General features: G+C 47.7%; 1 protein-coding gene across 3 annotated transcripts in view; it reads right to left on the reverse strand.

Annotated features, from left to right (window-relative positions):
* Positions 1-1944: 1944 nt before the first annotated feature.
* The window catches only part of SMURF1 (SMAD specific E3 ubiquitin protein ligase 1), a gene marked incomplete at both ends in the record, with an annotated part of 94990 nt that continues 83713 nt past the window's right edge, over positions 1945-13221 (reverse strand). For 2 of the 3 annotated variants that reach the window (XM_084249754.1, XM_084249753.1), the window contains 7 exons: positions 1945-2044; positions 3534-3618; positions 6775-6976; positions 7900-8020; positions 9086-9223; positions 10212-10390; positions 11421-11535. In XM_084249754.1, coding sequence (XP_084105880.1) covers positions 1945-2044; positions 3534-3618; positions 6775-6976; positions 7900-8020; positions 9086-9223; positions 10212-10390; positions 11421-11535 — 940 coding nt within the window. The remainder of the gene's footprint in view (positions 2045-3533; positions 3619-6774; positions 6977-7899; positions 8021-9085; positions 9224-10211; positions 10391-11420; positions 11536-13221) is intronic. The other variant, XM_084249755.1, reaches the window with a different exon arrangement.

Genomic DNA, 13221 nt, shown 5'->3' on the forward strand with positions numbered 1-13221 from the left:
CTTCTTATCTCCCTCTTGAGGTCCTTTCAGTTACCTGACCGATGTTTCCTCCTCCTAACACTGAGGTTCACGGTAGAGAGGAGAGGTAACCGGGGAGAGGTGGGTATTTTTCATTTCTTCACTCTACCAGGGAAGCCTGGAAGCAGTCATTCAGGAGCCAGTTTCTAGAATACCTTCAGAAAGCATCCTGGCAAGTGAGACACAGGATGAACCCAACTGGGGCAAGGCAGAATTTTCCAAAGACTAAGCCCACAACTTAGCCTAGACTTAAATCCATTCATAATTTTTCCTTCTGTAACAAATCCCCTTGACATCCCTTCTACGCTATAACCTGCTAAGTAGCCCAGAAACACGGCTCTTGAAGCTTTTGGAACCACAGTCAGCAATTCGGGGCCCAAACTGAGCAAACCTCTTGTCCAGGTGTTTTGTATCCGCTAAGAGGTCTGCGCACTACCCAACTGAAACCCAAAGTGATTCTGGGACAAGCAAAACAGGGGTGAGCGGCAGAAGGTAAGTATGTCTCCAAGCCCACCACAGCCAAAAGGTACTCGTAACAAAGAGAACAGTGAAACAACCAAAGCGTCTTCCAAACCCATCTCACCCCGTGGCCAGATCCCAACACTTAACTCGGAACTTGACCACCGGTGAAATGCCTTGCTAACATAGCACCCCCAAAACAACAACAAAGAAATCTTATGTTGCTGCTGCAGTTTGTCACTGAAATTTAGCCATCTGAAATCATGCCACTTTGTTAAAATACTGTTTGAACCTCTGTGCAAATTGGAAAATGGCATTAGAAATTTAGGGTCCAGTCTTGCTTTGGCCTCGCTCATCATACAAAGACATCTGGGCAGGTGAACAGAGTAGCAGCTGTTAGTGTCACCATCTGACGTGGCGACAAGCTGAATGAGCAGGGCTAGAACTGTCCCTCTGCTGTCACAGGGTTACAGCCACACTCTGCTTTCTGGAAAACAGTAACTGGGGCGGATTAGGTCACCGAGGTAATCCAGTCCCCTTCGCAGTCTCCCTTTTAAGCTAGTCTGCACCAAGCCAGCAGCCGTAGTCGGATTCTGTTTTGTTAGTTTAGCTCTTAGCAATCTCCACGCAATAGCTGGTTAGTATTCAAGTGGCCCACGTGACGCTCTCGTATGTCCGGTGCCAGAGCTTGCAAGCGCTGCTTGGATCCAAGGCTGGCTTTGGTCTGTTCTTTTGTAAGCTCCGTTACGTGGTGATTTCACTGGAAAAATATTTTGAACTGGATAGATAATGAGGCAAAGGGGATTCTTAAAAGGAAAGATTTTTCTCTATGCGAAACAAATTTTTCAGGACACCCTGAAAAGAAATACCCTGGGCTTCCAATGAAAGCTGCCCCCATTCCTTTACCTTTCCAAAACGGAAGCATGGTCTTTGACACCAGCCTCCAATAAGCATATCTTATACAGTTATTTCTTTCAGTTGGAAATTAATCTGCTACCCAGAGCAGGCTGCCAAAATAAGAAATTTAGAATTTGAGCTGCTGAACTCAAAAAAGGGGCCTTTGAGCTAGAATAGCTAGTGTAGCTACCAGTCACGGGCCCTCATCAAGCCACGCTCAGTTCCGTAACCGCGGCCGGTACCCCGGGGCAGCAGGCCTCTCACAATGTGTGGCACAACCGTAGTCATTTCCGGTGTGACCGAAGCCAAATGCTAAACCTGGCTGCATTTTATTGGATGGGTGATGGCAGGGGGTGGGGGCACTGTTATAAAAGAGGAAGATAAGGGTGGGAGCCACCAACCGAAGTCCCCCCACCCCCCTCGCTCCCCCAAGGAAAAGGAGGGGAGATAACCGCTTCTCTCGGGTTATCTAGGATTCCCACGCCTCAGCCAGTCTCGCGGGAGGCGCAGAAAGCTGTATGCTTTGGGTCTGGTGGTCATGAGCTAGACTCTGTTGCCTTTGGTTGCTCTTCACTCCACAGCAAACCCACAGGTCTCTTCCACCGCTGTCAGCAGCTTCTCGTAGAGCTTCTCGTACGACTCATAGGGTGGAATGTCAATCCTGTTAAAGCTGGGTCGGGACAGAAGAGTGACAGCATCAATGCAGGCGTTCTGGCCCTTGGACCTGCCAGGACAGGGAGGTGCAGATCACGGCCCCACAGCTGGCAGCAGCTGTGTCTACCAGGTGGGGACGGGAGCATCTCATCACTAAGCTTGGGGGGCTGGGGAGGAGAAGAGGTTCGATACTCCCTCTGATGCTTTTCTGCTTCTACTGCAAAGATTTTCCAGTCCACATAGCAAAACTGGATCTTTAAAACAAAATTATTATTTACTGGTTATATTAGGACAAAGCTCTTAACTTTTTTGTTCTTGTCTTTGGGAGAAATTACTTCTCCGTAGTAGGAATATCACCTTTGCGACCACCATAACCCAGGCTGGCTGGCCAGCAGTAACAATCTGTCGATGGCTGTTTGTTCCTCAGTGACTTGATCTAAGACCAAACTGGAGCTGTCTTGAAAACAGTTTGTTTTTGGAGGAAATTTTCCAAACTAGTGTCAAATCCCTGATAAATGAAATGAATACTAAATTTCTGACTCAACAGTTCCATGGGGAAGTTAATTTCCATTGTTTATGCAAAGAAAGACACCTTTAAGAAGCGATTATCTCAACAAATAAACACAAAATTGTGACCCAGAGGACACAGAGTAGTATGCTGACTGAGTTGGCTTTGAGCAATTAAGGTTGATTTTTGTAAAGAAAGAGTCAGACTAAATGGAGCAGCAGCCTATTTGGGGGGCTTTAGCATCACAAACCATTTTCTGTACCCATTTCACTGACAGCACTAAACTCTTCTAGGACAGTCTCATGAGAGGATATAGCTGCCAGGTGTCCACATGGCACCCTCCTGAATGGTTATGTGGGGGGCTCGGTGCCTCCCCACTGTCCTGTGAACAGCTTATTAGCCCATTTTAGAGATGTGGAAAACCCAGTCAGCATATCAGTTAACACTCCTGAAGTCACATAGGGAGGAGATCAGAGCCAGTTCCAACCCGGAACTTTTCCTTCACTGGGATGCATCTCAGCCACATTTAGAGCTGGTTCTGATCTGGAGGAGGCTGCTCTTCACAACAGACAGTTCCAGAACAAAGTGTACAGACATCTGATTTTCAAATCACAAAGGAAACAATACACTACATATATTTAAGTTAAAATGTTAGAGGATATATTTTTCTGCCGTAGGTAAGATTCTGAGGGAAAGCGGGGCACTGAGAATGTCAAAGCACAGATCAGCTCCACAGTAAATGCTCCAATCTGCTGGACTGATCAGTGCAGGTGTGCGCACCGTCCAGCAAGAGGCAGGCAGCCCCGGTTGCTGCTGAAATGCCAGCTCTAACCACATCTCGGTTTCACACAAGAGACTCTGACCACCTTACAGGTGACACTGCCAGTCACTATCTGGGTCTCTGTGTAGGGAGCTGCAGGGAATGTGCGCTACCGTAAGAAAATGAACTCAGAAAAGTCAAACCAGTGCCTGCACGCTGCACGGCACTTGTGCTTACCAGGTGTGGGCCTTGGGAAGGTTGTCTGTGTTTGCATCGATCAGGTGGATGGTGAACAGCCGGGGCCCTGCAGCGCCTGTAGAGCCTTACAGACAACATTCTAGTTAACGCACTTCAAAGGCAGAGCCTGGCCCCACTGCCAACCACACCCTCAGCCCAGTGTCCAGTGAGCTGCTCTGACAGAGAGCCATGCAGTTCACACGGCAGCACAACCCTCCCCGCACCCTTGGTGTGCTGCCTGCAGTGGCCACCAAGGACTAATACCAGATTATACAAAGTCACAGGAGCAGATGGAAGGGGCATCTCATGCTGCACCCTGACCAGTGCGGGGATTTCAAGGGTGAAAATCTGTTAAGTCACCAGTGGTGTGTTTTTGAACAGCAATGTTGAGCAGCTGGGCCCACTGCGGGCAGAGCACCGCAGTGTGGTAAGAAAGGCAGGAGATAGGAGCCTCCCCTGGTGGCACAGCGGTTGAGTGCTGGGCTGCAAAGCTGCCCACAGCATCTGTAGCGCCGGTTCGATCCCCGGCCGCCGGCAAGGGTCCCACATGACACACAGACCTCTCCTGCCGCACCTGCTGCTCCCCTCAGCAGTGTATTTCGTCAATCTGCCTGTTCTGTTCCCCATTCTGTCTCTGGTGAATTCTCTCACCCTCCTGTGCTTCTGAATGTACCCAGTGCTTATATAAATAAATAAATAAATCTTAAAAAAAAAAAAAAAGGGCAGGAGACAGGATGCTGACCCCTCTCCAGGCAGAGGCAGTGGGAAGGCACCTAGGCCAGCACCACAGCCCATGGAATGGAGTAGCTCCTCTCCCTCCAAGGGGTCCTTAAAACAAGGAATCATCTACAGGGAATGTCCTATACTGAAAATGTATCTGCCACCTATTAATGTGCAAAATTCAATTTATAAATAATCTTCGCCTTAACTCTTTTCAGGTACCATTGCTACCAACAAAAATCCAAAATTTTATAAATCATAGGGCCAGGAAGAAACCTATAAGGGCTTTCCAGTGGGCCGTGACTGACCATGAGCCCACCTCCATCTCTTCATGAGACCCAAAAGCTCCAGTGTCTACAGCTTTCTAGCTCCCCGCTCCAGCCCAACTCCAGACCTAAGTGAGCCAGGAACCAGCCAGAGCTGGCAGGGACGAGAGACAGAGAGAGGGACAAAGGGCCCAGGAGGGCCCTGAAGCTAGTGACCCACATGACAGCAGCAGACGGGCCTTCTGATACTAGAGCAGGCTCCTCTCGCCTCAGAGCCTTGGGACGACACTGAGAACTGTGTAGAAGATTAAGAAATGAATCCATGGTAACACTTTCAAAACCAACTCGTTCTGCTCTTTGAACTGCCACTTTGTCAACCAATTCTGAAGGGGAAGGTAGGGGAAGGCAGGGTCGGGTTGCACTGAAGCCTTCCTTGCTCAGGTCTTTCTAGACTTAGCCAGGGAGGGCACCAGGCTGGCCAGCACCTCCTCTGCTGCTGCGAAAGGCTCAGCCGACCCAGGTGACACCCTGCTGCCAAGACCCACCACTGACAGTTAATGGGAAAGGCGGATCTGAGAAATATTCTCTCCTACAGATTTACAGATACGTTCTTTCAACATGGGCAAAGGACGAGTAGCCAGTACCAGTTGACTGTGTACCCAGTTGGCTGTGGCCCTTGCTGGCCCCTGGGCAAGGAAATGGCTGCTCCTTTGACTGCTGCCTTCCACCTTCTAGATCCATCTCCAGGAAATCAAGGCTTCCCGAGTGCTGCTGAGGAGCATTCTTGCCGGGGGATGGGCCCTCAGAGCCCAGTGTGTCCCTGCCTGCCAGTGCTCGCGCTCCTCACCCACATCGCTGGTGCTTCCTGCACTGGGATAGCCTGTTTGGCATGTCCTGTTCACACTTTGCATGGGCTGACTCGCCTTCTGGATACTACAGTCACTGAACTAAAATTTATCTGATTATGGGGAATATTGGCTGATAAAATCCTTCTGACAGGTTTTTGTTGGTTCTCCCCGCACCCCCCCAAAAAAAAAAACCAGGAAAGTTTAGCAAGTGGGCCCAGCAAAGTGTTTCCCTGGCGGATGGGGCTTGGAAGCCCACAGTCAGGAGCCTCTTCCCTCCCAGGCCTGCAGGAATACACTCACTCACGCCCTGTGAGCCTTTGCTCCAGCTGAAAGAAACCCTGTGTAAATAATACATAGGAGAGAATATCAAAAGCAAGATGGGGAAATCACAAAATCTGAATTCTTGCTCCGCTTACTACTTAGCGATTCCTGTTTTTTTCCCCGGGGGATACATCAATCCCACGGCCTTCGGGAGTCCTGCTTTCTCCATCTGTGTCACGGGGATACGAATTCCCAGTCAGGCACTCGGATGGTCAGGAGGGCTGAAGTGCCCAGGAGCTATGGCACAGCTGTCGTGGCAATTCTACCGGCAGGTGACCTGGCCATGCATGAGGGCCCTCAGAACCCAAGCCAGGGAAATGGGATGAACCTTCACTCTCAGAGGCTCCCACAGGTTAATGTGGATATTGAGTCACAACATGTGATGTCTAGGCGCAGTGAGTTAAGTGCACTGTCTATGTGCAGTGAGTTAAGTAACAGTAACATCAGCAGCCTTCACCTTATCCCAGGTGTCAGCCACACTCTCCCCGAGCCCTAAGGGTAGGAGGTGACATAACAGGCTGCCTTGCCCACAGGCAATTTGGGGCCATTCCCTTGGAACTTTCCCCAGGAACACAAGGCATTTTCCAGGGGAAAGAATAAGGCCACAGGGCAGGTGAGTCTTCCCAACAGCAACAGTTCCAAGTAAAGCTGGAGTGTGAGCATGACCGCTGTCCTCAGAGCAGGCCCTCTGAGCCGCCAGTTGTGGGGCCAGAGACCAGGAGTAGCTCCCCACAACTGTCCAGCTGGTTTTGGGTAAGCCAGCCCCACGGAGATAGAAAAGGGTGAATGGGCCTGACCAGACAAACCCTCAGCTTTCTGAAAGCAGTGAAGGTGCCAGGATTCATGTGCCCTACAGAACACCATGACCTTGTGCTGTGCAGGGAACCTACACATGCTCCCCAGCAGCATCTGCCAGGTGAGCGCCTCTGCAGTGCCGAGCATCTGTGAGAAAAGATATGGGTCACATCATTTCCTACTGGCAATTTCAGGATAACATCCCCATCACACCGTCCTTCACACGGCCTTGTAGAGCGCACAACCCAGGTGGACGCATAGAGACACTAGCCTCGCCTCCACATCAGTCACCTTGCAAAGCCTTGAAGCCTTGGAGAGGGACTCGAGTGGATCCGGTCACGAACTGCAGGAGCCTGGCCCTCCGCTCTTCATCGAAGGTCTCCACTGCTTGCCAGAACCACCTGACGATGTTGCTGTCAGCCACACAGTGTTTCAGCCGAGTGTTGGACTTCCAGTCGTTCAAGTCTATCTTATCCAGACCGCCTATTATCAACTGTGAGGGTGTGGAAAGGCCAGTTATTTTAAAAATGTATAAACCAATGTCAAGACATGCCTCATAGGTTCCGAATATACAAAAGGAGCTAAAAACTGGGATCACAAAGCAAAGCAGTTATGCCTAAGTAGACTAGACACATATTTAGGTAAGATTAAAAAATCCTGCCACGACCGTGGTGCCCAGCCACTGTGTTAGGGGTTTGCTCTTCTGGTTGACAGGAGAACTGATTGACTTGCAAGATTGAACAGAGCGGACCATACCGAGGCCACATCACAGTGATTGCCAGGGATGCTTGGTTTTAAAGTCTGAAGAGAAGAGAACGCAGGAAGAGGCCTGTGCGCTTCTACAGCCCGCCTACAGATTCCCTCGGAGCTACTGCTCGCCCAAGGAGGCCCCTCTCAGCTCACATACTCCAGGAATCTCACTGTGGCGGAAGGACTGAACAGCTTTAAAGGCTTTGGCTATCTGATACCAAACAAGAGATGGTAAGGAATGAATCACTATGTTCAAGTCCATGGAGCATGACCAGAGAAGACAGACACTCTGTTCTGAATTTAAAAATAGCCAGAATAAAAACAAAAAGTTGATACTGTGGGAGAGTTTGGTTGTATATGAGATTTTCTCCATCCTGAAGTTGACTGCACAGGAGAAGGGTCAGGAACTCCAAGAAAAAATAGGGAAAGCCACAAAACACCTTGACCAACTTCCCGAGACGTATCTAGATTCAGTGCCACCAATGCCATAAATTCACCTTATCATGAACTGGCTCAAACACCCAACTCCCTGCTCACTCAGCACTCGCCGTGCTCTCGGAACCCAGCATCCTCCCAGGCGCAGCGCACGCCTCACTGTGCAGCAGGGAGCAGGACAGAACGCCTGTCGCGTCCGCCCCTCCCTGGCACAGCAGAGAAGGCACATACCTCCAGTTCCTTCTGGTCGAAGGGCTTCAATAAGTGTTGAGGGATGAGTTCGTTAAACCCTTTCTGAAGAGCTAAGAACTGGGCTTCTATTCCTCTCATAAACCTCCAATTTACATATAACCTGAAAGAAAAATTCACAGGTTGGAAGCAATACCAAGTGGTCTGTGGAAAAAAATGCTCTCAGCAGGTTTTGACATCTGCTGAGCCAAACGCATACCCTCCAGGCCTCCCCGCTAGAGGGCACAGCCCCACGAGGCGGCAGGGCCTAGCTTAAGGATCAAGTTCATAATAAATTCTGCTGCTTTGCTAGTAGTAACAGGATTTAACCTGACCTGTTATAGCAACTGCCATAGTTTAAAAGTATCTTTGAAAATACTGTACAGGCCAGTGTGAGAACTGCACTGCCTGACAATTTGCACACCCATGTGCCCATATGTTTTGAGTTTCCATGTAAGTAACTAATCATTTGCCTTGATTAAGAGGCAAGAACAGGGCCTCCCCGGTGGCGCAGCAGTTGAGCGCTGGGTTGCGAAGCTGCCTGCAGCCTCTGCGGCGCCAGTTCAATGCCCGGCTGCTCCCCGGCCACCGGAGGAGGGTCCCACATGGCGTGCAGACCTCTCCTGCCGCCCGCTGCTCCCCTCAGCAGTGTACCTTGGTCCTTCTGCCTGCTCTGCTCCCCGCTCTGACTCTGGTGAATTCTCTCACCCTCCCGCACTTCTGACTGTACCCAGTGCATATATGAACAAAAAAACAAACGAACAAACAAACAAATAAATAAAACATGCCTCTAAAAAAAAAAAAAAAAAAAGAGGCAAGAACACCGACTACAGTGGAGTAGACTTGAGATTAATCTCAAAGAAGCTTCTAGGCCTCCTCTCCTGTTCTCCTTTCATACCCAGAATCAAATGGTACCTTGAAAATCCTTCCCTTACTGGGCTCTGAAATCATTATTCTCCCTTCCACAGTCAGCCCTGGTTACATCTGGCTCCTCCAAGCATGGCTGCCACTGCTGAACCCAACAGTTTCTGGAAGTCCCTTCTGTTAACGTGAATTTGGTCACAAATGCTGGCAGGGACAGGTAAACATCACACAGCAGAGGAACCTCAGCAATCTAAACTTGATCTCAGCAGTGCCCAGCACTGTCCCAGAACGGCGCCGCCCCCTTGGTGACCACCACCACTATTACCGGACATATTCTTTCTTGTTCTCCTCTGTGACAGGAACATTTCTGCCATTGGGTTTCAATTCATGCTGAAGAATCCGCCCGAAAGCATTGTGTTCCACACAGAAGGTATGGTCCAACACGGGGGTGATATCGTTCTCTCTGTGAAGTTACAACAGAAGAGGGGGGTCAGAGCTTTGCCGCCACACAGCAGTGAACAGGAGAGAGAGGAAGACACTGAAAGGAAAGGAGAACCCTCAATAGCACAGAACTCAGGTCGGGGCAGGAGAGCGTGGCCCCATTTCCATGTATCCCTGCTCTTGGCTTTCTCATTCACACGAGGGTGACAGCAGCTCCCCCATTCTGTGATTTTATGAGAAACAGCAACCTGTTTGTGAACTAAGTCTACGGGCAGAAAGGCAGGACACACGCAGAGGTAACAGCCAAATGCAGTCAGCCCACAGGGAGTCACACCAAATGTATCAGTTCAAACAATAAAGGTAGTTGAAAGTTAACCCTTGGCTCCTTAATCGGCCATATTTCTGGAAAGAGAGTGGAAGACTTTCTATAGGCAGAATGCCCTCACCCCTGCAAAAGGCCACTTCAAGTTGGGACATGTGAAATGAGGGCCCACCAGAAGGCAGGACAGTCACAGCCTGAGCCTGGACAGTCAGCCAGCTTGTCCCGCCTTTGCTACAGCCTGGATCTCTCCTTTCTGTGGAACTGGCTCATTCACAGGGACCCACGACAGTTAGGGTTTACCATGGAATTGTGCCTGTGGCATTTAATATTTCTAGGACAATTCCAAACAAAGGTGACCAAACATTCACTGGAGATACACCAGAGTATCAAAAACTAACCAACTCCAGACCTGGGGGCCAACATTTGTGATCAGACACTAATAATTCAAGGGAACAACAGAAGAAACTGGCCAGACATCACGAGGAAAGTAAGCCGGTTAAGTACTTTTTAAAAATCTACTTTTAGGTTTCTGGTTGTAAGACATCTTTGTTCTTCAATTTCACATCTAGTCCCAAAATATATCCACATGCATCAGTACCCAGACACACCCCAAATGTATTTAGCAGACATACACTAAGACGCCGTATGTATGAATTTTCCACCAACCGAATGGTGAACTAATACTTACAGTATCCACACTAAGCTCTTATGTAGTTCTGGGTCCACGGACTCCAAATCCGAGAGCTGGATGGGTTTCCCCAGGAGCTGCTTATAGAAGGGAACCGTGAAGCCCCCGTTGATGTAGTGTCCGTGGAACACAGCCAGGCCCATGATCCGCCCCACGAAATGGAAATAGGACAGATGGTCCTGTAGGGGGCACCAGAGAACATGAATTCGTTAGGAAAATGACCCTCAGGGTGACAATCTCCAGCAGCCCAACAGGGACTCAGTGACTCACTCGTGACTACGTGAAAGGCGGCTGCTCAGTCGAGTTTTAGAGCATGTCTTCTGGATAGATCACCTGAATGACATTTTATAGGCTCTTAGTTCAAATACCTTCTCAGAATTGCTCTGTGATTTGCTGGGCTTAGTGCAAAATGAAAATGTAGAACCCTTCTACAAAAATTATTATTGGTGACAGCAGAGAAAACAAGTCTGGACCTGCACGGGTCACACATCTAGGAAGCTGCCTTCCCTTTGCTCTCAAAGGAAATAAAGAGCAATAGGCAAAAAGCGCCTTCCTAGTCTGCCCTCTCTCCCCTGAGCCCTCAAGAAAGGAGAGAAATCTAAAGAAGGAAAAAGCAAACACAGAGTAAAGTAAATGGTTTTTATTTGGATTGTTCATATTTAAAACCAGAGCCATTCTGGCTTTGAGCTATGGAACCTCACCTTTATGCTTTCAGGTCAGATTTATCATCAGAGGATTTCCAGATTGGTAAAAGACTGTAAAAGAGCTTGGCCCTGCCTCACCTCAAGGGCCATGTGCAAGGTACGAACCACAGGACATGGGCGCCTAGAAAGTCCCCCACTCACCTACTGCCCAATTTTGGGTGAGTCATTCAAAAACTGCTGCTTATTCCTCATTTCTACAGCAAGGAGCTAAGGAAGTACTGGGCCAATTATAGAATATTCCAATGTATTGGACAGAAGATGGGCTTTGTACCCTGCTTCTCAGAATAACATCAATAAATACAGTCATCATACACACATCCCCTCAAATTAGGTGCTTTGGGCATATAAGTAGCTCAATTTCACCCTTGTTCCCCCTGAAAGCAACACACCCAGCGATCCCAATCACTGAAAATACAGGATTGAAATCAACCATCTCAATCCAGTTCTCTGCCTTTCAGTAAGTCTACAAACTAACTTTCCTACCTCTTTTTTCATTAATACTTACAGGGTTGATTGAAGAGTCTGGGTTGATTTGCAACATGTAAATATTGTCCGTAGAATATTGGAAGAGTCCATAGTATGGATTCAACATTTCATGGCACAACAAATAAAGCCACTCCCTGGAAATAACAAAAAAAGCATTTTATATCTGTTAAAATATCTAGTTGTAGGTCTTAACAAAAGGATGAATTCACTATGCCCTAGAAGGGCAAAATAACAAAGTGAAATGAGCAACTGGTAAGGATACCTGGTTCTGAGAAACAGTGATTTTTCAGACTGGACAAATAAGCCTAATGAAGTAAAACTCACTTCCAGTGGGATCAGAAATGACTTCTCTGGCCAAAATGCCAACAACAACTCAAGTTGAGAAAGACTTTGTTTAACTAGAACTCCTGCCACCCCAGCAACTCGTTAGTCTTCTTACCTCTCAGCTAATATTCTCTACCACTTCACAAAGATCAAACTCTCAGGTGCTATTAGTGATGTGGAAATAACAGACAAAAGTGCCATAAAAAAACAGTAAGATCCCACTGGAATTAAAAAGTGTGTACACAGATACACAAATACATACTTACAGCACAGAAAAGATGGGAAGGATTTACACTAATAAGGTGACAGGAGTTAACTCCAGAATGATGAGCCATTTTTAGTTTTTTCTTTTGCTGATTCTAGTTTCTACTGTAACTTGTTATTAACATTTATAAAACAGGAGAAAGCATTTCACAGCGTAGGGAGGTCCCTGCTGGAGAATTTCCTATCCAGTTGAACTGGATAATAACAATAATAATAGATTATTCATCCTACTCAAAATTCCTTTCAAATGGATACATCTTAAGATAGCAACCACAATTTTTATTCTGGAATTTCTTTTTCAAATAGAAAATATACAATATTGAGAAAGGATAGGAAAAAGGACAAGCACAGATGCAAACAATCTGTCCACGAAAATTGTGAGAATATGCAAAACATAATCAGACCAAAACAAAGTGATGGAATCAAACTCAAAAGAACAGAAAGGAGCTGCCAAAGATGAGACTCCAGGTCTTAGAAAGCCTCTTTACTAGAGAGGCAACTCCCCGATTATAATCCTTTGATTCAACCCCAAGTTTTGGGGTTGGGATTTAAGAAGAATTGTTTTCATAAAAGTCAAGACCTGCAAATGTCTAGACAGGGTGTGATTAAAATACAAGCAAACACTCCGAGCTGTGGACAAGGTATATGACGTATGTTCTAGAAGCAGTAAGAGAAGAGCCAACTATACAGGCACAAGAGAGAAGTGGCTCAGCGTCAAACTCGGAAAATCGTGCAAATGGAGCGCCAGCAAGCAGACAAGGAGCCCGTACGCACGTGCACGAGCCTGAGTCTCTACCCCTCTCCCAGACAGTGAGACAGAGGAAGAATCTGAGCACCAAGAAACAATAAGAGCCCAGGCGAGATGGGAGAGCAGGATCTGCAGCTCCCACTACTGCATCCTGTTCAGCCAGGAGCACACGGACTATTTACATCCATCCATTCTTGTGCCTGTATAGTTGGCTCTTCTCTTACTGCTTCTAGAACATACGTCATATACCTTGTCCACAGCTCGGAGTGTTTGCTTGTATTTTAATCACACCCTGTCTAGACATTTGCAGGTCTTGACTTTTATGAAAACAATTCTTCTTAAATCCCAACCCCAAAACTTGGGGTTGAATCAAAGGATTATAATCGGGGAGTTGCCTCTCTAGTAAAGAGGCTTTCTAAGACCTGGAGTCTCATCTTTGGCAGCTCCTTTCTGTTCTTTTGAGTTTGATTCCATCACTTTGTTT

The sequence above is a fragment of the Talpa europaea genome, assembly GCF_964194135.1.
Source record: "Talpa europaea genome assembly, chromosome: 12".
NCBI lineage: Eukaryota > Metazoa > Chordata > Mammalia > Eulipotyphla > Talpidae > Talpa > Talpa europaea.